Source organism: Hevea brasiliensis, chromosome 9, assembly GCF_030052815.1.
Source record: "Hevea brasiliensis isolate MT/VB/25A 57/8 chromosome 9, ASM3005281v1, whole genome shotgun sequence".
NCBI lineage: Eukaryota > Viridiplantae > Streptophyta > Magnoliopsida > Malpighiales > Euphorbiaceae > Hevea > Hevea brasiliensis.
The window spans coordinates 52832660-52858836 of NC_079501.1; the positions used below are offsets into that span (position 1 = coordinate 52832660).

The 26177-nt window shown below is 37.1% G+C and overlaps 1 protein-coding gene across 5 annotated transcripts; it reads left to right on the forward strand.

Moving 5' to 3' along the window:
- Positions 1–1633: 1633 nt before the first annotated feature.
- On the forward strand, positions 1634–25961 carry LOC110663361 (uncharacterized). 5 transcript variants are annotated; one of them, XM_021822648.2, is made up of 9 exons: positions 1644–2967; positions 3166–3542; positions 22320–22449; positions 22606–23420; positions 23526–23684; positions 23817–24168; positions 24287–24357; positions 24472–24594; positions 25178–25961. In XM_021822648.2, exons 1-9 carry the CDS (start codon positions 2088–2090, stop codon positions 25529–25531), a joined length of 3261 nt encoding a protein of 1086 aa, XP_021678340.2. In that variant the 5' UTR covers positions 1644–2087; the 3' UTR covers positions 25532–25961. The 5 variants fall into 5 exon arrangements, 4 of the variants coding, with proteins under 4 accessions (XP_058009763.1, XP_058009762.1, XP_021678340.2 ...); XM_021822632.2 differs by having other exon boundaries at positions 22320–23420; XR_009151389.1 differs by lacking the exons at positions 23526–23684; positions 23817–24168; positions 24287–24357; positions 24472–24594; positions 25178–25961 and having other exon boundaries at positions 1635–2967; positions 3166–3556; positions 22606–22752.
- Positions 25962–26177: the final 216 nt, after the last annotated feature.

Genomic DNA, 26177 nt, shown 5'->3' on the forward strand with positions numbered 1-26177 from the left:
CATCGAACTCCCGTAGTTTCATAAAGTTATAATGGGAGGAATCGGGAGAGATTCCTTTCCTTGGATTCTCATAGTTATACATATTATAAAGTTATTCGGTGTAAAATAGAGGGATCGGGAGAGAGTCATTTCTTGGAATTCCCGTAGTTTTATATTTTATAAAATTGTTCGGTATTAAATTGGGGAGATCGAAAGAGAGTCATTTCCTTGAATTCCCATTGTCAGGAATTTTATAATCCTACTCTGCATAAAATTAGGGAGATCGGGAGAGAGTCCATTCCTTGATAACCTTGGCACTTATTTTTACAATATTACAAACAAAATTTATCATACATTCTAGTAATCAGTTCGCAGGAGAGTCCTTCCAAGAACCTGGAATTTTATATTGGGATCCGATGGAGAGTCTTTCTCGAAGTTCTCATACTTATATTATTAAGGGAGAGTCCTTTCTTCGTGTCGGCTTAATCAAACAAATACTGTAGTTCCAAAACATTAAATCGTTTAAGATGAAACGATGTGGGTAAAGGTTTCACTAGTAATTATGCCGATGATGAGACCTTCCTTCATTAACTGAGAGTCCTCATTAATGAAAGAAATTCTCTAGGTTTTAATTAACACATCCCTTTTGAATTAGAGTCCTAATTAAAAGGAATGAAAATATGTACCCATATCGGTTCTTGTATATTCATTACACACACCACACTCTCAGTTATTTGAATGCCAATGATGAGGTACATAAAGGGTGAGCCGAGAGTCCTCCTCACTCGTTAAGAATCTTTAGGGACTGAATAACACCTCTTCAGAATTAGAGTCCTAATTCGAGGAGGGAGGAACTTAACAAATATATAACAAATTAAACGAACACAACATCAATTCACTGTAGGGTCATCCCATATACTCGTATTTTTTGGTAATCCAAAATGATGAAATATCAAACATTCATTTTATTAATAACAGGGACCAACATCATAATTCTAAAATTATCGATCTTAAATTATAAAGACCCTTTCGTTAAATTTGCTTACCCTTATTGAGGAACAAGGTAGGGTGCCTAATACCTTCCCCACACGTACACGGATCCTGAGCTTAGAATCTCTGTTTTAAAAGTGGTTTCATAAATTTTTACTTTTATAAATGGTTTTCTTTAATTTTCCTTAAAATTAAAGTAGTAACTTCTCAATTTTTCTGCTTTGGTGAGAATCTTTTGGTGACCGCAAAAACTTTTGCGACCGCAAAAACTTTTGCGACCGCAAAAACTTTTGCGATAGTTATAAAATAACAAACTATTCAAGAAAAATGACACATGATATTATTTTTAAAATATCTTCTACTTAATATAGATGTAGATATATATAGATTTTATACATTAAATTGTTTATACTAGTTTTCATTATATTTTCAAGTTTAAAAATGATTTTTTAATTAAAAGAATATATTTATATAATTATATTATGAAATTATTTATATTTAAATAATTAATATAATAAAATTTGATAAATTATTGTATGAAAATAAATTAAAAAAATAAGAAAAATTAGAAAATGAATACGCATAAAATTTTAGTTTCTAATTCTTTATTTGAAAATTTGAAAAAAAAAAAAATTGAAAATGAAAATGAAAATAGAAAATTGTAGTGTCAAATCAGACGCGGACGCCAAATAAACCCCAACGCCTACCCCCATTCCGATCCGATTCCGCGAGGAACCATCTTGTTCCTTGCAGATAGAGAACAGAACAGATCATCCACACTCTCGCACACAGCTCTTTTACCTCCCTCCTCACAAATCTGCTCTGTTTAATCAATCCAGCAATGATTATATTCTGTCTCCTATAAAGTTGCAAAAGCCAAAGGAACAGAGGAACAGCTTCATCAAAATTCAAATTCAAAAATTATCAGGAGCTGATTCTTATCATGTGCTTTTAGTCTTTGAATCTGGTAAGAATTAGGAAAAACTATGATGTTTCTCCAATAACTCATCACGGAACAATGTGAATTACCTTTCAAGATACATTAGAGGTATTTGCTTTCCATGTAAATAGTAGCAGCAGTTTATCTTTTGGGTTACTGTAGCACCGAATTTGAAGATATGAAGGGGCGGTCACATCGTCTCCAGAGTCATGACCTGCACGAGGACTGGGTGGATGGCTCCTGGACGGTGGATTGCATCTGTGGTGTTAATTTCGATGATGGGGAAGAGATGGTTAATTGCGATGAGTGTGGTGTTTGGGTGCACACACGTTGCTCCCGGTACGTGAAGGGAGATGAGTTATTTACTTGTGATAAATGCAAAAATAAGAGCAACAAGGGTGACAGTGAGGAGACCGAGGTTGCTCAATTGCTGGTTGAATTGCCTACCAAAACTATCCGACTAGAGAGTAGTTATGCAGTAAATGGGCCCTCACGCAGGTCTTTTAGGCTTTGGACAGATATACCAATGGAAGAGAGAGTACATGTTCAGGGCATTCCAGGTGGTGATCCTGCATTGTTTTCTGGGTTGTCTTCTGTTTTTACACCTGAGTTGTGGAATTGCACTGGGTATGTGCCTAAAAGGTTTAATTTTCAGTATAGGGAGTTCCCATGCTGGGATGAGAAGGAGTGTGGTGATAGCAGAAATGAGGAAGATAATGGAAATACTGTTGATAAAGGTGCAGGTGTTTTGTTTTCATTGGCCAAGGAGAGCCCTACAGCAGCTTTTGTTGGCGTGAAGGGGAGAGGTGAGGAAGGCATTTTTGATACGAAACAGTACTCAAAAGGAAGGAAAAATTGGGTGAATGAGGACAGTGAGGTTAGGCATTCACAGATTGGGGTTAAAAAGGAGAGAAGCTTACTTCGGCCAGTTGTAATACACTCAAATAAACGAAAGAAAGAGGATTTAGGAACATCCAAAGAACAAAGTGGAAAGAAGAAGGCTAGAGCTGCATGCAAGGAGGTGGATGCAAAGAAAGATTCTCACGTTTCTAGAACAGGTGATTTGATGCACTCTGCACATTTTCATGCCTTTTTATTTATTTATTATGACTTTTCACCCCCAACCCTAAGTGTTGATCGAGTATGCATGATTTATACTAATAGCTTGAATGTCAAGGGTTACATGTTGTAGTGCTACACATGCACTTGTTGACTTCAATTCTTTTTCTTTTTTTGGTTTTTATTCTTATTACTAGCATTTACATCCACCAGTGACGCAAAACCATTGGAATTTTATGAAGACAGAGGTCCGAAGTCTATCAAGAGTGATGGCTGGAGTATTAAGAACAAGAAACTGAGAGACTCCATGATTCAGGAACATGAATCAGATTGTTATGCTTCTGTGGGCAATGGTGCAGAGAAGTCCAAGAACAGTGTGGCAGTGATTGAGTGCTCCTCAGAAGCTTTATCTACTGGCATTTCTAGGCATAATTTTCCAACTGAAGTTGGACTGAATGAAGGGAAAGTTAACCATGAAAGTCTAGAAGCATTTAAGAGTTCTCCCAAGTTAGATAATGTAGCTGCATCGGTACATGAACAAAGAGACGTTGGGACAATCCCTGCAGAACAAGAGGTATGCCTTACCATGTATGTATTCTTCAATTTTAGCTGATGAAAATGTTGCATTTTTCGGTTGCCACTAGTGATAGATAATGCTGTGTTCTGTCCCCATAGCATTGGACACCACAGTTTTGCATATTAAGTGCCTTTTAAACTGGAAATACTTTACTAATTCATGACCTCTTAGGTTCTGATTGAGCAATTCTTGACCACTGTCATCCCTTCACTAATAGGGCAAGTAGTCATTGTGTGATGATTCTGCCCAAATCCTAACTGGGGCATCAGTTTAAAACAAAATTGTAATTCAGTGGAAAACATTTGAAACGGAGGCAATGTTTCTCCTATGCAAGTTTTCAACAAGCATTAATTAGGTGGTATGTGTTGGTTGAGTAAAAGCAGCACAAGTGGAGAAGAGGCAGGTTTGTAAGTCAAGTCTAGTATTGTTTTCATAGGTGCATAGTGGTCAAAGGTGTGCCTGGAGTGCGCCTGACGCCCAAGGTGCACCAAGCCCAAGGGTTTGTGCCTTCTGAAGGGCTGAACCTAAAAGGTGGGCACTATCACTAGGGCATGAGCCTATGTGCAAAGCCCAAAAAATTGATGGCTCATAATACTTAAACTTCAGTGAGCCTTTCTCATACCTAATGACCATCACTAGACTTGGAGTGTCCTGATCTATCAGAATCTGGCACATATGCTTCGGAAAGTCGTCGGAATTTCCATCTCTGTCATCTGGATCTTGTCAGAACACCACTCCTTCGGTCACCAGAACCTATCTTTCCATTTCTGGGGTGCACACGCGTTAAATCTCTCTAACATCTGCCTTGTTTGGATCTTCTTTGTTTCTCTCTCCTACCTTGGCCACTGTGTTTTTTTTTTTTTTTCATTTTGCTTTGTTTATTTATTTATTTTTTTAGAAATTTTGACCTTTTTTTTTTCTTAAACTGTTTAACTTAACACACTTCTGACTCCTCAATTCTCTATTCTTCAAAATTTTTTATTTTCATTTTTTTGAATTGTGAATGCATATTCAACTTTTTCAAGCTGTTAACTTCATTGTATGTTAAATTTTTCTCAGTGATTAATTTGTTTACTTAAGATTTGTGCCATGGAAATTATTAAATTCTTTCAATTTGTTTGGTTAGAATTAATTTCTTAATTTTTTTTCTAGATATTAAGTATTAATTTCTTAAATATGTTATGAAATTAAGTAATATTGAACTTTTAGATATATTTTTTTGCACCTATTGTCATGCAAATGCATGCTTGTGCCTTATGTCTAAGCCTTAGGACCCGTAAGTGCAAATGCATGCTTGTGCCTTATGTCTAAGCCTTAGGACCCGTAAGTGCAAATGCATGCTTGTGCCTTATGTCTAAGCCTTGCGCAGTTATGCCCTTAACAACTATGCGTAGGCAAGTGATAAGCAAGCGAGGGAGTGCAAGCTTACTTAGAAAGCAAGGCAAGAAGTGATCAAAGGCGATAAAAAATAACAATAAGCTGCAACAAGAGCTACATGAGTAGGGTCTAGAGTAGGTGGTGCCGTGGTGGGTAGTACGATGTTACATATAGAAGGAAAAGGTCTAGGAAGAATAAGGAAAGAGAGAATTAAGTAGTAGGTGCTAAGTAGAATAAGTAGGATGATATGATGCAATGTAGGTGTAGTGGTTTAGATTGCTCTGCCCCAACTTCTTTAGCAAGTGATATGATAGCAATAGAAATCTCACAAATGATAGAGTCATTAAGATACTGAAACCTCACCTAAAAAATGAGGTCAAGAGTTGAATTTGCCAGTAACTCGTCCACCATTTCCCATCCACACAACTCCTTAACTCTCTTGCACCTCATTAAAATTGCATTGAGGAAATTTAATGAACGCGCAAGCAAGATTTGACATACTAAGTCCTCCGAAAGGCATTCCAAAAGTGTACTGTAGCTCTTTTGATAAAGAAGAGTGATCCCAAACTTGTCATCTAATAAAAGAAGCTGAAGTATCAATTTTTTAAATTGAAGTAGCAAGTTTCCAAAATCCTTGATATCTTCTAAACTGATTTCCCCATTGTACACGAGTCAAGCACAATCTTGAATGCTTCTGGTGAGATAACACTGAAGGAGGCCTTTGAGGACTTACTCTCGCTTATTCCATTTGTAAACATCTCCATTGCTTTTTTTTTTTTCCCAAGTCAGAGACAACAATAGTCATTGCCATATTAATTCCAGCATACAAGTCCATCACAGTTACACGGACAGCTACAAAATTGCAAGAATGGAACATAAATTGAATTTTCTTCCTTTGTCTCCTCCAAATTTCAATTTTATTCTCCTTATCATATGACTACAACTTTCTGCAAAGTAGGAAATTAGTTTCTTCCTTTGTCTTCTTGATATCTTCCACGCCTCTCTTGTGAGAATTATGGGATCACAAAAACAGAACTCACAATCATGCCTAACAATGAAAGAATCCTCTCAATCCAAATATATTACTGCCAAAATCCCAATAATTTTTTTTGTACTTTGTAAAATTTTAGGTCTTCTACTTCCATCAAAACATTCTTAACAATAAGAACATCTTTTTTGCTTCCAGAAATTTTGATAAATCTGTGGCCAATAAAAATACCTTCAATGCTAAAGACTTCAACATTCTGAATGGTATGTCACAGAAACCTTTATATTAAGGTTTCTGATTTAAGAATTTAGAAGAGAAGAAGAGAAGGAAGAGGAGGAGAAGAAGAGGTAGCAAAGAATAGAGAATAGAGATGGGTTAGAGAAAGAGATAGCAAATAGGAGAAAGGAGTATTCTTTATTGATCTTCATTGATGATCAATTATACGGTACATTTCCTATTTATAGTGCAATCCTATAACTGTTCTAGTAACTCCCTAGTTGCTTAACTACTTCAGTTATATTTCCAACTTGGGCCCTACTCCCTAACTGCTTAACTACTTTAGTTATATTTTCAGCTCAGTCCCTCTTATCTACTTATGTGACAATTCCTCTCCCTTTAGAACCTCCTTGTCCCGAAGGTTGAAAATTTGGAGGTTAGCCTATAGGAAAATTTGAAAATTTGGGTTCTGACTTCCCGAATGGCACCTTAGCTGGAACTTTGTTGGTGAGCATTGGTTGCAACCTCCTTTGCAGCAGTATAACACTGGAACTAGCAACTTGAGTCATTTGGCAAAATAGGTGCAGCAAGGCCTGATTGTCTTCCTATGTCCTTTCCTCATTTCAAACTCATCCTCTTTGAGCAGTAAATGATTGCAATATTTGAAGGAACACATCTTCTTCCTCTGCCTTCTCGTAATTTCAAACTCAAGTCTCTCAATGCCAAGACATTGCTACCTATCTTACTTCATTGCGTATGAGATAATCATCTTCAATCTGGACAAATGATGAACAAGATTCCTCAACTTCAATTTTTGTATCTTGTTCATTCAGTAATTCGAACAACAAATTGTACTTAACTGCACCAACATGTCTTACTCGGATAGGATGTTGATTGTGCAAAGCTTTGATTGTCATAGCATCTTCTACAAAAATTGTATATTTAGTGATACAACACCTTTCATTATCTCAAATTGCAATACTTTAATCGGAGAGCTTAATATCCATGTCATTATGAATTCCAATTGGACTATTTTCTTGCCTTAATTTCATGAGTTCCTCAACTATATCCTCCATTCCTTCATCCCCAAACCTAATACATAATTCCTTCTCAATTTCCTCCCACAACATATTAGCCTATCCCTTACTCCAGTTATGAAACCAAGAATCTTGCCTATCTGTTACAACAGAGTAGCAATTCCCAATCTTTGATCCTTGGCACTTTATATATCTCAAAATACTTCTCACATTTTCTTAGCCAAAACCTACGTTCACTGCCATCAGAAGTAACCAATTCAATTTTTGGCAAAGGCCCTGATGCCTCCCCATTTCCCATAAAAGAAGATAACACTTACCTGCTCCTTTTGATTTCCTTTTGCTGCCACCTTAGGAAGTGGGGAAATTCCTTTGCTTCCTTGCCCTTCTTGCACCACATTCCCTTCAACTTACTCATTTATAGTTCCTTTCTCTTTTTCAAGGAAAAATCCATTAATAATGTTTTTCATCTCATCGAGTAACACTTTCTTCATTTCCTCCATTTTTTGTTTAATCTTTTGCTCAATCTTCTGTTCAATCTTCTTATTAGTGCCTTCTTGCAAGATTCGGAATCTCTCCTCCAATTCATCCATTCTAACAGCTTCTTGACTCATCACTATGCTCTTTGGCATCTTGTGACACCTACACAAACCCTTGGAATCAAAGCCCACACATGAAGAACTTCAAGGAAGTAAAGAAAATCAAGAAAAGGTAGCAATCTGATTATTAGAAAGCAAAATAGGAACTCAGGAAAAGGCAATTATGAGGGAAAATCAAGAAAATAGGAAGAACTTCAAGAATAGGGTGTTTAAGTATAATCTGGAGTTTCAAGAAACAAAGAAAAGCAAGAAAGAATAGAGATCTGATACTTGGAAAGCAAAAATTTTGAGAAAGACAAGATTTCAAGAAATTGAAGAAAGAAAATGCAAATTCCCAACAAAACAGTAATTTCAGCGTTTGTATCTTGAAGAAAAGAGCCGATGGAAAGAAGAAAGGGGAAAGAAAAAAAGGAAGAAGAAATAGAGGGAAGAAAGGGAAGAAATTTCAAGGAAGAAAGAAGAAATATAGGAAGGAAGAAAAAGAAGGAAAAGAAGAATAGAGAGAAGAAAGGAAGAAATCTCAGAGAAGAAGAAGAATTAGAGGAAAGAAGAGAGGAAGAGAGAAGAACGGAAGAAACTCGGTATTTGGGAGGAGTGATCTACCATAGATGTAACTCTCATGAAACAATTTCCAGTAGTTGTCCATTGATCTAATAGCTATGATATTAATTTGTCACAGAAACCTTTAGATTAGGGTTTTTGATCTAAGAACTTAGAAGAGAAGAAGAGAAAGAAGAGAGGGAGAAGAAAGGTAGCAGAGAATAGAGAATTTGGAGAAACATTATACAAAATGGGAGAAAAGAGTATTCTTTATTGATCTTCATTGATGACCAATTTTACAGGTACATTTCCTATGTATAGTGCAATCCTATAACTGTTCTAGTAACTCTCTAACTACTAAACTACTTTAGCTATGTTTCTAGCCCAGACCCTCTTATCTACTCTCTAATTGCTTAGCTACTTCAGTTATATTTCCATCTCAGTCCCACTTATGTACTTATGTGACATAGTATTGTTGATACCCATCTCATCTCGAATTCCAAACTCAATCGAAGGTACCAAATTGCTTGAAGGGTCACACTGAATCATATTGCTTGAATTTACATGATCAGCTTCTAAATTGTTCCTGTAGAAAGAGATGATTTTCCTTAATTTCAATTAATCTGTACATGGGTATATATATACAATTGATTTCTATAATTGTGTTCTACTAATTAGGAAGAAATCCAAAATAAGAAATCCTAAATAGGAATACAGAATACAGAATATACAGAGAAATAATATATTGATTGACTTTCCATAACACTTCTCCTCAAGTTGGAGCATAGATGTTAATTATACCCAACTTGTTACAAATGTAGTCAATCCTAGCACCATTAAGAGCTTTTGTGAAAAAATCTCCTAACTGCTCTCCAGTTTTGATGTGTCCTGTTGAGATGATCTGTTGTTGAATCTTTTCACGAGTAAAGTGACAATCAATCTCAATATGTTTGGTCCGCTCATGAAACACCGGATTAGAATCAATATGGAGAGTAGCTTGATTATCACACCACAATTTCACAGGCAGGGAGGTCTTAAAACCTGTCTCATCTAGTAATTGAAGTATCCACATTACCTCACAACCTCATATACTGATTGTGCCATGGCTCTGTATTCGGATTCAGCACTAGATCGAGAAATTACACTCTGTTTCTTGCTTCTCCAAGATACCAAATTTCCTCCAACAAAAGCGTAATATCCAGTAGTTGACCTCCTGTCAACCTTAGATCTAACCCAGTCGGCATCTGAAAAATATTCAACATTCAAGTGCCCATGATTACCATATAGCAAACTTCTTTCTGGAGCGCTTTTCAGATAACACAAGATTTGTTCCAAGGCTTCCCAATGAGCAACAGTTGGGGAAGACATAAACTGACTTACCACACTAACGGCATAAGCAATGTCAGGACGAGTGACTGTAAGGTAGTTCAATTTTTCTACCAATCTCCTGTATCTCTCTGGATCTTTAAACAACTTATTATCCCCTGCTAATAGTTGTAAAGTTGGAGTCATTGGTGCACTACAAGGCTTAGCACCTAATTTTCCTGTCTCTGTCAATAGATCGAGAACATATTTTCTTTGAGATAAGAAAATACCCTTCTTACTTCTCATAACTTCGATATCCAAGAAATACTTTAACAATCCCAAGTCTTTGGTCTGAAACTGGGTTTGGAGGAAGGTTTTAAGAGATGAAATACCTGCAGATTCACTCCCAGTGATGTCAATGTCATCCACATAGGCTACCAGAAAAATTAGACCAGCCTCATATTGCCTATAAAATATTGAGTGATCACACTTACTCTTTTGCATACCAAATTCCTGTACTGCTTTACTGAATCTCCCAAACCATGCCCTAGGACTTTGTTTCAAGCCATAAAGAGACTTCCGAAGCCTACAAACTTTATCCAACTCTCCCTGAGCAACAAACCCAGGTGGTTGCTCCATATACACCTCCTCCTGAAGATCACCATGAAGGAAAGCATTCTTGATATCCAATTGATGCAGGGGCCAATCATATGTAGCTGCTAAAGAGATAAACAAGCGAATAGAAGTAAGTTTAGCTATAGGAGAAAAAGTGTCCGAGTAATCAATCCCATATGTCTGAGCATATCCTTTTGCTACAAGGCGTGCTTTTAACCGAGCCACAGAACCATCAGGATTTACCTTTACTGTAAATACCCATTTGCAACAAATAGCTTTCTTACCAGTGGGCAAAGGCAACAGTTTCCATGTACCATTAGCATCTAAAGCCTCCATTTTCTCTTTCATAGCATCACACCAGCTAGGATGAGACAGTGCCTCCCCAACAGTATTAGGGATAGGAACAGAGTATAAAGAAGTAACAAAACACCGAGAACAAGAAGACAATTGATTACAAGAAACCAAAGAAGAGATAGGGTAAGTACATGAACGTTTACCTTTACGAAGAGCAATGGGTAAGTCTAGATCAGAATCATGATCAGTATGAGGTACAAGATCTCCTAACGAAGTAGCTGATGGAGGATCTGAGTCAGGAATCTCCAATCTCCTGGAATAAACATAAACAACGGGAGGTCGAGTAGATCTAGAGACAGAAGGAACAGGCTGTGGGAGAGGACTAGACATTGGTTGGGCAGTATATATTAAGAGATCATTGTTCTCCCCCTGACTCTCATACACAGATGATTGAGGAAAAAATGGAGTGGACTCAAAAAATGTGACATTTGTAGAAACAAGATAACGATTAAGAGTAGGAGAAAAATAACTTTACCCTTTTTGGAGCCGGGAGTACCCAAGGAAGACACATTTGAGAGATTTTGGATCCAATTTGGTAATCTGTGGACGAATATCACGCACAAAATAAGTACAACAAAAAATACGGGGTTCAATAAGGAACAAAGATTTTGTAGGAAACAAAACAGTATAAGGAATATCCCCATTAAGGACAGAAGACGGCATACGATTGATAAAAAAACATGCCATAGAAACTGCATCCGTCCAAAAGTGTTTAGGAACTTTCATCTACAAAAGAAGAGTACGAGTTACCTCAAGAAGATGTTGATTTTTTTCTTTCGGCCACACCATTTTGGGGTGGGGTATCTACATAGGAAGACTGATGAAGAATGCCATTTTGTGTCATATAAGACTAAAATTGTGCTGAAAAGTATTCTTTGGCATTGTCACTTCTTAATATGCGCACAGAAATATTAAATTGAGTTTTTATTTCGTTACAAAAGGCACAAAAGATAGAAAACAACTTAGAACGATTCTTCATTAAATATAACCAGGTAACACGAGAGTAATCATCAACAAAAGTAACAAAATAACGAAATCCAGTTTTAGAAGTAATAGAACAAGGACCCCAAACATCAGAATGAACTAACTCAAAAGGGGATGGAGCCCGTTTATTGACTCTAGACACAGAAGGCAAACGATGATGTTTTACAAACTGACACGACTCACATTCTAGTACTGATAAAGACTGAAATTGAGGACACAGCTTCTTCATGGTAGACAAAGAAGGATGACCCAATCTATAATAAGCTTCAAGAGGTGTTAAGGTACTGGAGCAAACAAGCCACCGCGGTACATGATTTTTCAGAATGTAGAGACCACCTAACTCGTCTTCTACCAATAATCTGCTTCGTCATAAGATCCTGAAACAAACACTGGTCAGGAAAAAAGGAAACAGAACAATTTAAGGTACGAGTAAGTTTACTAACAGAAAGTAGATTAAAAGAGAATTTTGGTAGACACAAAACAGAAGACAAAGAAATTGACGAAGTCGGATTCGCAGTTCCAGAACTCATGTCACAAGAAGTAGAACCATCAGCTAAAGTAACAGAAGAGGAAGTGAGATTAGAATGAAAAGCAAATAGAAGAATAGAATTACCTATCATGTGATCTGTCGCACCAGAATCAATAACCCATTTGGATGAGGAAGGCACAAGGCATGTAGTGGATTTACCTGACTCAGCGATCGCAGTGACGGGAACTGGTAGGCTTTAGAGATGCCTGATACTGGGAAAATTGTGCAAAATCCTCTGCACATACCAAAATAGTTTTATCAGAGGAAGATACTGTAGAATTCTCTACTGCCATATTTGCCACCTGTGATCGCTGATTTTTCCTCTGAAGTTGCGGACAATTATATTTTGTATGGCCAGGCTCATGGCAATAATAACAAATGACTCATCTTGAGTCCTGATTAGAACTAGCCTCTCTATTACGCTGATTACTTCTGTTGCCTGTAATTCTTCCTCTACTTCCTCTTTTATTACCCTATTGTCCATTTGGATTGCGGCTAATAAGAGCACTACTGGCAGGTTGTGAAGATTGGGTACTCTCTGTATGAAGAACCCGTGTGAACATTTCATGTAAAGAGGGAATCTCAGAACTGGATAGAATCTGAGATTTAGCAATCTCATACTCTGAAAGAAGGCCTGCAAGAAAACTCATAACAGCCAGTTGCTCCCGTTGGGCCTGCTGAACTTTCACATCAGGACTAAAAGACAACAATATTTTAAGTTCCTCATATACCCGTTTAAAATCCATAAAATAAGCCGTGAGAGACTTATCCTCTTTCTCAGCATGGTAGAATGCCTTACAAACATCATAAATACGGGAGATATTCCCTTTACCAGAATACAGAAAATCTAAGTAATTCATCAATTCCTTAACAAATTCACAGTGATTAATTAAACTAATTACCTCACTGTGAATCGAGTTCCGAAGCTGCAAAAACAATCGAGCATCCTCCCTTAGCCAAGTTTGTCGTGTATCACCAGTGGGTGGATCTTTAGTAAGGTGATCATCCTTATCAATGCTACGCAAATAGACCCTAATGCCTTACTCCACCTGTAATTCGAACTATTAAGTTTGTGTTCCGTGATCTTAGTCATCACCGGAATCACATCAGAAATAACATTCTTATTGTTTGCCATTTGTTGAGACAAAGAAAACTAACCGAAACGCTAATCCAAAGTGCTTATAGCAGCAAAATAACCCAAAATCACAAATTAAGCAAATACCGAAATAGGATCTAAGAGCTGTTAGGGTTTTGGATCCCTAACAAGAGAAATTAGGAGAATAGAAGAAGAAGAAGTAACTGAGAAAGAAGAAGTAAGAAAGAGGATCGGAAGAAAGAAGAATTAGGGAGAAAATTAGAGAGAAAAAGAAGAATATTATTTCTGAAATTTCAGTTATGCAATTACAAGGTAACTCCCTAGTTTTATACACTTTAGCAGTTGTAACTACTTATCTAATTAGTTCTAGCTGTTTACTAATTAATTCCAGCTGTTTATTGACTTCTATAACTGCCATCAGCTACTCTCCTTGAACATAAATGACCTTTCCCTCCTTTTTATTCCTAAACTTCTTCCTATAATATGTAACAATACCTCTCCCATTACCACATTCTTGTCCCCAAGAATGTGAAAATTCAGGGAATTGAGCTAAGAGAGAAGCTTGATCTTCCCAAGTAGCATCTTCAGCAGGTAGATTAGCCCATTTAATGAGGCCTTGAAGCACATGTTGCTTGTCTCTTGTAAAAACTCTTGTCTGTAAAACCTTCTCAGGAGCAACAATAACCCTTTCCTCTATCATTGTTGGTAATTCCGTCAAAGGGGTTACTTTATCTCCTAGTTTCCTCTTTAAAAGAGAAACATGGAAGACAGGGTGTATAGAGGAACTAGGTGGCAACTGCAATCTGTAGGCCACTGAGCCAACCCTTTCTAACACTAGATATGGACCATAATACTTGGCAGCAAGCTTCAATGAAGTCCTAAGGGCGATAGAAGATTGCCTGTAAGGCTAAAGTTTCAAATAGACCCAATCTCCCACAGCAAACTCCTTTTCACTTTTCTTTTTATCGGCTTGATGCTTCATTCTCTGTTATGCAAATGACAAATTTTCCTCAAGAATAGAATTCATTTGTTGCCGCTGTTCTAAATATTCAGCTACAAAGACCAACAAAGAGGCAACTCGATGGAATTATCGCGAAATGGAGAAGAATACCCATAAAGAGCTTCAAAAGGGGACATCTTAATTGCACTATGATGAGAAGAGTTTTACCACCATTCTGCTAACGAAAGCCATTTACTCCAAGAAGAAGGTTGCAAGTGACACATGCATCTCAAATAGGCCTCCAAGCACTGATTTAATCTTTCAGACTGCCCATCAGTTTGAGGGTGATATGCTGTGCTAAAAGCAAGTGTAACCCCCAAAGATTTAAAGAGATCCTTCCAAAAGAGACTAGTGAAAATTTTGTCTCTATCTGAAATAATAGATTGAGGAATGCCGTGAAGTTTAAACACAGAATCCATAAAATTTTGGCTACTGAAGAAGCTTTAAATGGATGTGTTAAGGGAAGGAAATGGGCATATTTTGTCAATCTGCAAATAACTACTAGAATAGTATCTTTCCCATTTGATTTTGGCAAATACTCTATGAAATCCATAGAAATTTGTTGCCAAGGTTGAGTAGGAATCTCCAATGGTTGCAATAAACCAGGGGAAGCACAATGCTCAGATTTGCACCTAGCACAAGTATCACAAGTTTTGATATACTGCATAACATCAGTCAACATACCAGGCCAAAAAAAATGTTTTTTCAACCTCATGTGAGTAGCATTCACCCCTGAATGTCCCCAAGCTGATCTTTGTGATAAAGTGCCAATAAATTCTGCCTCAAAACTGTAGCAGCCCCCCACATACATTCTATCCTTATAATGGATCAGTCCATTTTTCAACCTATAACCAGGATATGCATTAGGATCCAATGAAAGAGTTTTTTGCAACTCTAATACTTTCTCATCACCCTCATAACTATGAACTAAATTGGACATCCAAGTTGGTGTAACAGAAGAATTGGACAGCTGCAATACATTGACTTGCTGAACTGTCCTATCAGGCCTTCTAGATAAGGCATCGGCCACTTTATTTTCAACTCCTTTTCTATAGAGAATTTTATAATCAAGGCCCAATAATTTTGAAATTCTCCTCAGCTGTAATCCAGTATGTAACCTTTGCTCTAAAAGATGCTTGATACTCTCATGGTCAGTTTTATGAAGAATTGACCTTGCTCCAAGTAATGTCTCCATTTAGAGACAGCAAAGGTAATGGCCAAAAGCTCTTTTTCATACACAGATAGGGTCTGTGATCTAGGTCCAAAAGCTTTAGAAATAAAAGCAATAGGATGATTCTCCTGTTGCAATACTGCACCCATTCCCCAGATGCTAGCATCAGTCTCAATAACAAAATTTTTTGCGAAATCCGGCAAAGCAAGAACAGGAGCTTCAATTATAGCCTGCCTGAGCCCGTTAAAGGCTTCTTGAGCTACTGGACCCCATTGGAAAGCATCCTTCTTCAATAAATCTGTCAAAGGTTTACTAATGATACCATAGTTCCTTATAAACTTTCGATAGTAGCCAGTGAGCCCCAAAAAACTCCTCAATTCCTTAACAGAAATAGGGGTTGGCCAAGTAATCATGGCCTGCACTTTCTTTGGATCTGTTGCTACCCCTTTCCCTGAAGTTATGTGACTCAAATACTCCACTTCAGTCTTCCCAAAAGAACATTTAGACATTTTTGCATATAATTGCTGCTCTTGAAGAGCCTTAAACACCACTTCTAGGTATTGCAAATGTGTCTCCATATTATGGCTGTAGACTAAAATATCATAAAAAAAAACCAGAACAAACTTTCTCAAATAAGGCTGAAATATGTGGTTCATCAATGCCTGGAAGGTTGCTGGGGCATTGGTAAGCCCAAAAGGCATCACAGTAAACTCATAATGGCCTTGGTGAGTTTTGAATGCAGTTTTGGGTATGTCTGGAATATGCATTCTTATTTGATGATACCCTTCTCTAAGGTCTATCTTGGAAAAAACACAAGCTCCATGCAATTCATCCAGTAGATCATCAACAATAGGAATAGGGAACTTATCCTTGATTGTTTGATCATTCAATTTTCTATAATCAACACAAAATCTCCATGTCCTATCTTTTGCTTCACCAGAAGGACTGGAGAAGAATAAGGGCTAGTACTAGGCTGAATGATATGAGATTGCAGCATATCAGAAACTAACTTTTCAATTTCAGCTTTCTGAAAATGGGGATACCTGTATGGCCTAACATTAATGGCCTGAGAAGTTGAATTCAATGGAATGGCATGATTGTGGCTTCTAAATGGTGGAAGGCCATGAGGTTCCTCAAAGATACTATGATACTTTTGCAATAGCTGCTCTAAACCCTCACCCACATGCACTGCTACTGCATTAACAACAGAATCATTTTGCTCACTTTCTGAAACTAAAACACAAAAAATAGGTGTTGCTAAATTAGCCCCTCCTTTCTGAAGTAATTAAAAAATAGTATCACAGGATTTCAGAATAGATCCTGAAGAGTAATCATTCAGCCCTTGTAAAATAATTGGTTTCCCATAATCACTCAATATAACCCTTGAAGCCTTAAAATCAAACAAAATTGGATTAAAACTTTTAAGCCAATCAACCCCTAAAATCATATCGAAACTTCCCAACTGCAGAATCCTCAAGTCAAAATTGAAATGATGAGACTGCATCTGCCAAGAAAAGTGTTGACATTTGTGTTCACAAGTAATTTTCCTCCCATCAGCAACAGAAATATGGGCAGCTGGTATTTCTACCATTGGCAGCTTCAATTCCTCGGCAACTTTCCTATCCAAGAAGCTATTAGTACTCCCTGTGTCAATAAGAATACCAGCTGTCTACTTCTATGCTTCCCCAAGACTTTAATAGTTTCATTCCCTTGCTTCCCTTCCACAGCATATATTGATAGCATAGGTTCTCCCATATTTTCCAACTCCTGTGATTCCTCTAACATATTCAAACCTTCTTCCTCATTTTCCCCTTCTAATTCCTCAATCTGCACAGCCATTGCAGTCTTAGGTTTACATAGGTGCCCAGGTACAAACTTCTCCCCACACTTGTAACAAGGTCTTGGGTTGGTTTTAGTAGTTGAATTAGGTTGATTGGAAGGTTTGTTGACTGAAGAATTGGCTGTTACAACAGGGGTAGTACTGCTAGTAATTGTTTTGTTCAAAGAAAAATTTGGCTTAGGAAGAGAATTAACAAGAGGTGGTCTTGGAGGGTAAGAGTATAGTTGACTAGGTCTACAATTTTGGTTGGGTTGGCTAGCATTTGTAGAACTGAAGTTATTGCCAGAATTGCTATTGTTAGGATTGCTGTAAGAATTAGGTCTAAAACTTGCAGTAGTATAAGAATTCTTAGCAGGACCTTTGTACCTTCTGGTATTATCCAAAAGTTGCTCTTGTAGTCTAGCAACCTCAATTGCCTGAGAAAGAGTGGTTGGTTTCATCATTCTTATCATAAGTCTCACCTCATCCTTCAAACCCCCAATAAATCCTGAAAGAAAATAGGATTCACCCAAATCTGGCATAACCCTCTCCATTCTAATCCTTAGATCCTCAAAAGTATCTTGATATTCATCCACAGTCCCCTCCTGCCTTAACTTCATAAATTCCTCAACAATATCTTGTAACCCTTGATCCCCAAACCTCTCACAAATACTCTGCTCAAATTCCTTCCAAGAATGACTCTTTTCCCTATTCCAGTTATGAAACCATGCATCTGCCTTATTAGTTAAAAACAGACTGGCAATCCCAATCCTTTTATCGTTTGGCACTCCATACACATCAAAATATTTAACACATTTCCTAATCCAAACCATAGGATCATTTCCATCAAAAGTCATCAATTCAATCTTAGGCAAATAAGGGTGTGATCCCTCACAACTAAAAGAATTATTAGAGTTTCTAGAATTACCTTGAGAAGGAATGGGTAACAGCCCCTTATTTTCATGCACTCCAGATCTGTCCAACAGCCCCCTGTTTTCATGCACTTCAGGTCTGTCCTCATCACTGCTACAAATTTCCTTTCCTTTTTCTTTGTTTTTATCCTCCATCAAAATGCTCATGACAGCCCGAAATTCCTCCCTGAAAGAATTAAGTTCCAACGAAGTTTTCTTTGCCTCCTTCATTCCTCGAGTCTCCTCTTGGAGATCTCTCATTTTCTCCTCTAGTTCAGCAATCTTGATCATCTCAGAACTCACCACTACAGATCTAGTCATATTTCCAACTCACAAGAATCAACAATTGAATCAATCCCACCACGTACCATCTCTGATACCAAATGTTAGGGTTTTGGATCCCTAATAAGAGAAATTAGGAGAATAGAAGAAGAAGAAGAAGTAACTGAGAAAGAAGAAGTAAGAAAGAGGATCAGAAGAAAGAAGAATTAGGGAGAAAATTAGAGAGAAAAAGAAGAATATTATTTTTGAAATTTCAGTTATGCAATTACAAAGTAACTCCCCAGTTTTATACACTTTAGCAGTTGTAATTGCTTATCTAATCAGTTCCAGCTGTTTACTAATCAATTCCAGCTGTTTATTGACTTCTATAACTGCCATCAGCTACTCTCCTTCAGTTACAACAGCCTTTCCCTCCTTTTTATTCCTAAACTTCTTCCTATAATATGTAACAAGAACCAAACCGCAGAAGTCCTTTAATGGTGTACTGGATCAGGCAATAGCATACAGTGGTGGAATGAGGGGGTTGAGGCGACGCCGGCGATATTGATCGGGGTCGAAACGGCCGGTCGGCTGCCAAGGTCTCTCATGAATTGGGTGGTGAGAACAAATAGTCACCCTAGATTGATGATCTGCTCTGATACCATGTAGAAAGAGATGATTCTCCTCAATTTCAATTAATCTGTACATGGGTATATATATACAATTGATTCCTATAATTGTGTTTTACTAATTAGGAAGAAATCCTAAATAGGAGTACAGAATACAGAATATACAGAGAAATAATATAGTGATTGACTTTCCATAACAGCTCCAAAGCTCCAAATTTTGAACAGTTCTTATATCATCCTCAAAATTATGATGTTTTTCCACGTATTTTTCTCCACCACGGTGAAAAGCTACCTTTTCTTTAAGGGAGACAGTCTCCTCCCTAGTCTCATTATTCTCGGTCTTTCTCAATTCCACGCTATTACATCTAGAAATCTCAATTCCATGGGTTCTGATTTCTCCAACTTGGATTGGTATTCCCAATTCACCAACATTATTCCTCGAATCTATACATATATTTGGATGCTGGTTTTTAAAGCTTGAATCGACTCTAACATCTTACCTATTTGCTCTGAACCAACTTGTTAAGCTGTCCATTTTCTGACACCCTTCTTCCAACAACTCGCCTTGACTTTTCATGGATTTTGCCAAATGTTCAAATATACCTAGAAGAATCTATTGTCGTGATGGTTGTATTTCCATGCTGTAATGGGAGAAGGGCTAGGGTATGATTTACGTCATAAATAGAAGGAAAAGATTTATTTCCAAGAAAATTGGGTAAAAGAGTTGAAAAATGAAAGGATTAGAAACTCAGAATCAGCTTTGAAACAGAGAAGAGATTCAAGAAAGAAACCCTAATTTCAGGGTTCTTGGGAAAAGAGAGAAATTAAGGGAAAGAGAAAGAAGATATTGCAGAGCATTAGAGAAGGAAGAAAGAAATATAGAAAGAAAGAAATTTGGATTTCAAGAAATAAAGAAAGGAAGGAAGCAGAAGAGAATTTCAAGAAAGAAGAACGAGAAAGAAGAAGGAAGAATAAGAAAGAGGAAGGGAAGAAGAAGGAAACTAAAGAAGAATGAAGGAAAGAGAGACTTTAGTGAGAGAGTGTTTTAAGAAGTAAAGAAGAAGAAGAAGAAACTTGATATTTGGGATGGTAGCCTTTGATATGAAATTGTTTGCGGCTTCAATAATTTCTATTGGAAGCAAAGCCCATCCTCAAATAGAGGTTTGATACCAATTTGTTTTGTAACACCTGCAAAAGACGATGAAAGAAAGGGAAGAAGAACAAAGGAAGAAGCTTAACAGAGAGGGGATATCGAGAAAGAAAGGAAGAGGGGGAGAGAGAGAAGTAGAGAAAGAAAAGAGAAATGGAGAGCGAAGGATATGTTGTATTGTTGAATTCTTGACTAAATGAAACAGTTACAATACTATTCCTATTTATATAATATATTTTCCTATACATTCATATACATTCTCACAGCTCCTATTCTCCTTATTATCATGACACAAAGAAAGGAAGAGAACTTAAAATTCTTTTCTATTGTTTGGATACCTTACTAAAAATAGATGAGAAATAGAATTTCTCTCATAATAGAATTATTTAATTGTCATGAGTTGTGATTTTGTTACTATATAATGTTAATGGTATATAAGTAATTTTAATATAAATAATGTTTAATTCTCTTCATTTCTCTCCATTTCATTTAAAATTGGAGAGAAAGTTTACGTTAATGAAGTGAAATTGGGAAATATAATTTTCCTTCATTTCTCATTTGTCTCATCTATTTCCTATCTAAGCAAAGGAAATTTGAGAAATCACATTTTTGTTCTTTTGTTTTCTCTTCATTTCCCTTAATCCAAACAAAGGGTTAAAGATATTTATTAATTAAAAGTATCGACCCTTTTATAAGTCTTTGGAGATATGTACAATTGAAGTTTGTATCCTATTACAAAATATATTTCTATAACAATAGATGTTGTCTATGTAGTAATGACTATCTATTTACAAGATATAGTACAAAAATGATAGTATTTCGTGGCCTTATCCCATCCAATATTTGCATAAGACTTCTACTTCATCTTAATGATTTCTTCAATGTAGTAGCAACCTCCTAGTAGAACTCTTGCAGCTATAGTCTTCTTTTGTGATGCAAATTCTTTTCATTGCATGTCTCTTGTGCATAGTTGCTGCCAAAGCCATGTTAGAAATGCCAATTGGCCTAAAAAGATTTTACCTTAGTGAAATCGATTATGGCTTTGTTACTCGGTTGCAAAGCTCAGAACTTATTGTGCCGATCTCCAATAACTTGAAAGTCTGCGGAGCTAGTGCAAGATAGTAATCACTGGTTTGGTCTCTGAGGTAGCAATATACTAGAGGTAGTGCAAACTCTGCGAAGTTGTGTCAAGGGACTTTGCAAGGCTCCAAGACTTGGGATTGCTCAAAACTTGGACCGATTTGCTAAGAATAATAAATCTATCAAAAGTCTCCTTGTCCTTTATGAAATCATTCAAGGAACTTCCAACTGCTCAACCGATTGTTTCGCTATGACTTTCAGATTTTGAGGTCAAACTCCGTGAAACTAAGTTTTCATACCGCACATGCTAATTTAATATCCAAGAGCTATCTTTAAGATAGAAATCGGCCTAGGAGTAAGATAGAGATCGGCTAAAGAAACCAATTAACGCGTAGAAGTCAGCTGAGATCAATTTTAGGACACCGTGGCTGATTTACCCTTATGACTCTTGCAACTCTCATCCATTTGTATGCCTTAGGCTTAATTTTTTTAAGCCTAGTGTTAGCATGTCTCCTCAAAGTTTCTATTTTTGCAAATGAGTTTCATGTATGCACACCTTTGGTTATAAATATGTTAATTGGCTATTGTGTTGTGAGTGTAAATTCTTCTCTTATATGGATTACTTGTACTAATAAACAAGTTAAATTTGGATGTGAGACAAGCCATGTTAACTTGGAAAGGGCCTGGGCACGTGGCTGAACCCACAAATCCTGCTGATAATTAATAGTAATACCAAAAGAATATGCAAGACTGCCAAACTAAAGGTATAGAGCACATGTTGCTAGTGAAATAGAATCCTTGGATGTAGAAAAAAGATGTTGATATGTGGAAATGTAGCAAAACCTTCTTTTACCATGCTTGTTCTGACAATGCCCCACAGCTTGTAGCCTATGTAGCTGTTGGAAGCTGGTGCTTTACCTTTAAAATATGCATCAACACTCATTGTCTCATGCTTATTCTTCAGGGTGGTCTTGGCTCCTTAAATTTAGTGGTCCCGGGATGTGTTGGTGATGGGTGTGAAATTGTAGTTTTTTTGTTTCAATTGTATATTCATTTCTTTTACGCATTTATACTTTCATCTATTTTGTTGGAATAACTTGCCTCTTCTTACTGTAGGGAGATAAGATGCCAAATGGTAATCTAGATGATACTATAGAAGGTTCTGCTGGAAGTGATGTTAAGCCTTCTACTGGTGATCTGGCAACCACTGTTCCAGCAGTGGACAGTCAGATTAATTGGGAGCATGGTATGTACCTGAGTTCTATGCAGCCTAATTTTAAAGTAGATGCAAATGGTGATAATTCTATGGTGATCCTGAATGGTCATTCTTCAGTTGGTGATGTGAAAGATATAGGGGTTTCTCATGATAACATTACTGAAAATTCAAAAATGAATAATGCAGCATTAAGTGTTTCACCATCTGGTGACCACAAGGCTCAAGAGGTTGACGGAACTCCAGAAGCGATCAGTGATTGCCATGCAGATAAGGTGAATGAATTAACTAGTGAACCTTATCATATTCAACAAGAATTGGAGGTGTTTGAGGGTTTTTTCCCATTGCAAAAATGCCCGTCAGAACCTAAACTTGGTTCAACTTTTGGTGGAGGTGGAATTATCTCAAATTTTGTAGCAGTACCCAGTAAGAATAAAATTGTTGTGTGTGTTCGAAAATCAACTTCGACTTCATCTGCTTTCATGGTCTCCAAATCCTCTGATTGTGACAACTTTAGATCTGTAGATACTCTGGATACTAATCCTAATACGAAGCAGCAAGTAATATCTGAGTGCAATTATAATATGAAGAAAGATCGAGCTGCATGTGATGTTGTTAAGGTCAAGGATGAAGACAATCAGGATGTGTCAAGAAGAACAGTAAATGAGCATCCGAAATCCTCTGTGAATTCTGCTTCAAAACCATCAAACTCGAGCAAAATTTCACATACATCTGTTATCAAAAGAACGGTCTCTGATTCAAAAGATTCTGCACTTCACTCATCTTCTAAAACATCTTCACTCCAGAATTCCTGTGAGACTACAGGATTTCCCCAAAATGAATGTGCTTCACAGGCTCAAAATAAGGCATCGGCTTCAGGGTTACCTCTAAGAGGTGAAAAGTTTAATCATTGTAGCAGCCAGTCATCATCCAAGGCAAATCATGCAATATGTATGAACCCTCCCCCTTCTATTAATTCTTCTGCAACTTTAAGTGATGAAGAGGTGCAAACAGAATCGCCATTTCTTCTTATTGGTTTTTTTTAATTATTATTGCTTTTTTTCCAGCTGGTTTAATTGTGAGACTTATTTTTTATTTTTACTTGGCAGCTTGCTTTGCTTCTGCACCAAGAACTCAATAGTTCTCCTAGAGTTCCTCGTGTTCCTCGTGTTCGTCATGCAGGCAGCTTACCTCAGTTGGCTTCTCCAACTGCAACAAGCCTGCTAATAAAACGCACATCTAGTTCTGGAGGAAGAGATTCTAGTCTGGTAAGATGCATATTGTTTATGTACTTCACAAAGAATGTATCTAATCCATTGTACCTTCAAGGATTGTCTTTGTGAATGTAGGTTATTAGTATGGTCCTTAAACCTGGTATTGTAATTGACAAAATTTTGCAGGTTTCTAGAAGAAAGAAAAAGGACGCATCTAAAGATGGGTTTTCCCGTTCTCATGAACCTGATGATGAGGCTAAAAAATGGGGGAGGGTACCATCTTCACCCGATCAGAAGAGACAAGATACAGGATGTACAGTTGATGAGTTGTCCAAGAGAGAGGATAATGGATCTCCAATAGCTGTACATTCTGTCAAGAAAGGCATCCCTCCTGCCTCCGCCTCAACAGCAAACAGTGGCCCATCTTCCTCTAGTGAGTTTAATGACCATCATTTGTCATCTCTACGTAACTCACCAAGAAATACATCTGATGAGGAGACGGGCACTGTTCTGGGTCCTGCTCATCACACTTTACCAGGTAGCTGACTCTTAAGGAATTATTATTATTATTATTATTATTATTATTATTATTATTATTATTATACATCATTCTTACAATATTTGCATTCTATATGGCCATTTTGGGTCATCTATAGGCTTAATCAATGAGATTATGAGCAAAGGCAGGCGCATGACATATGAGGAACTCTGTAATGCTGTCTTGCCGGTATTCTTCTATTGAATTAAGTGCCTATTATTTGGTGAATGTTTTATTTCCTTGTCATTTGGAATTAGAAGAAAAAAAGGTTCGCTCCTAAAGTTTTATTTATTCCATTTGCAGCACTGGCATAACTTGAGGAAACATAATGGAGAACGTTATGCATATTCAAGTCATTCTCAGGCTGTTCTTGACTGCCTTAGGAACCGACACGAGTGGGCTCAGTTGGTGGATCGCGGTCCCAAGGTTTGTTCTTATATTGTTCAAGAACTTGTTCCATAATGCACATGCAATAGTTTTTATCTTATGGAAGTTACAGATGCTACTAGTTAAAACCTTCATTTAATTCAGTAATTGAAGAATGCTATCTATCTAAACTGCAAGGCAGTTTTGACCAAACTAGATAGTATCTGATTATATCTAATTGTTTCACAAGTTGTAAACGGGGATATCTAGCAATGTGTTCTTTTTACATCCATTCTGTTGAGTGGTTCTTGCTGTTGTGATTAATGCTGTAAATAAAAATCGACAAATACAACTAAACTATTGATTGATCATTGGCCCTGCTACTGAAGTGGTTTTCACGGAGGCTTTCCATTTGACATCAATTACGGTGAAATATGCTTTTTAAGTTAGAAAATAAGTAAAAATATTGTTTGTACACTTCTACTTGTTTTACTGACATATCATTTAAAAGCAGAATTTAATGGTGGATTTATCTTCTGTTGGTTTTTTTTTTTTTTTTTAAGAAATACCTTATTGCGTGGGAGGAACTGTACTTACTAAGTTGTATCCATTATTTAAATTTGAAATTTGGTCACTGTTCCAGACAAATTCAAGTAGGAAGAGGCGAAAGCTTGATGCTGAGGAATCAGAAGATAATGACTGTGGCAAGGGAAGAAACGCAAGGGAAGGTGAAAGTAAAAGCCTTGAATCACAAAGAGATGAGTTTCCCAAGGGCAAACGGAAAGCAAGGAAACGAAGGCGTCTGGCACTGCAAGGAAGAGGAATAAAAGAAATTAGGAAGAGGCGGAAGGCAGATTTGCTTACTGATGAAGATAGTGGGCCATTTTCTAATTCAAGTGATGAGAGTTTGTTCAGTGATGATGAGATTCCGGGTGGAGGAGCTGGGCCAGTTGGAACTGAGGCCTCAGCTAGCTCGGATGAGACGGGGGCAATGTAATTTTTAATATTTGACTTTTTGGTTTATGGTCTGTGTTTGTGATTTCAGTAGGAAGCCAGGCTTCTCCTTTTTCTGCTGGGAATCTGGAATAGTTCTCTGTTACCATAAGTTTTCACAACTCATGGGATTTTAGCAAGTTGACAAGTTGTGGCATTCTCTGTTGTATAATCTTGGCTAAAAGAGTCCCTGTAGACTCATTACCGTGTTAAGTCAGCCCTGTGAACCCATGTAATTAGTTGCATATTATCGTTGACCATCCTGATGGTCATTGGTGGTGAGCAGTTTTGCAGGCTGTGGCGTATGGGGGCCAAGTTGTAATATTAGTGTACATGTGTAATTTTTGTACCATTTTTGTAGAGAAATATAGTCAATTATCCAGTAGAATTTGAAAAATTTTATAAAAACAGCAAGATATTGTTTTGCTTGTGTAGCTGTGAATCTCTTCAAGGTATATGATGAAGTCTAATGTTTGAGGTCCAGCATTCTCTGCATGATGACAACACTTCCAATACCCCCAATTCAATCATCAACCAGCTTTAAAATCCAATCAATTCTCATCAAATGGTCAATATTTTCCCTCCACAATCTCAATTAGACATTCTAACAATTTAGCCCCAAATTTCCCCTCAAACCCCTTACCTCCACA

What these genes read in the sequence shown, in the direction of transcription:
- LOC110663361 (XM_021822632.2), top strand. Translation starts at nt 2,088, where the DNA reads ATGAAGGGGCGGTCACATCGTCTCCAGAGTCATGACCTGCACGAGGAC. An exon ending in CAACTTTAAGTGATGAAGAG is followed by an intron (nt 23,421 to 23,525) that starts GTGCAAACAGAA and finishes TTTACTTGGCAG; the next exon opens with CTTGCTTTGCTTCTGCACCA. An exon ending in TGCTCATCACACTTTACCAG is followed by an intron (nt 24,169 to 24,286) that starts GTAGCTGACTCT and finishes GGTCATCTATAG; the next exon opens with GCTTAATCAATGAGATTATG.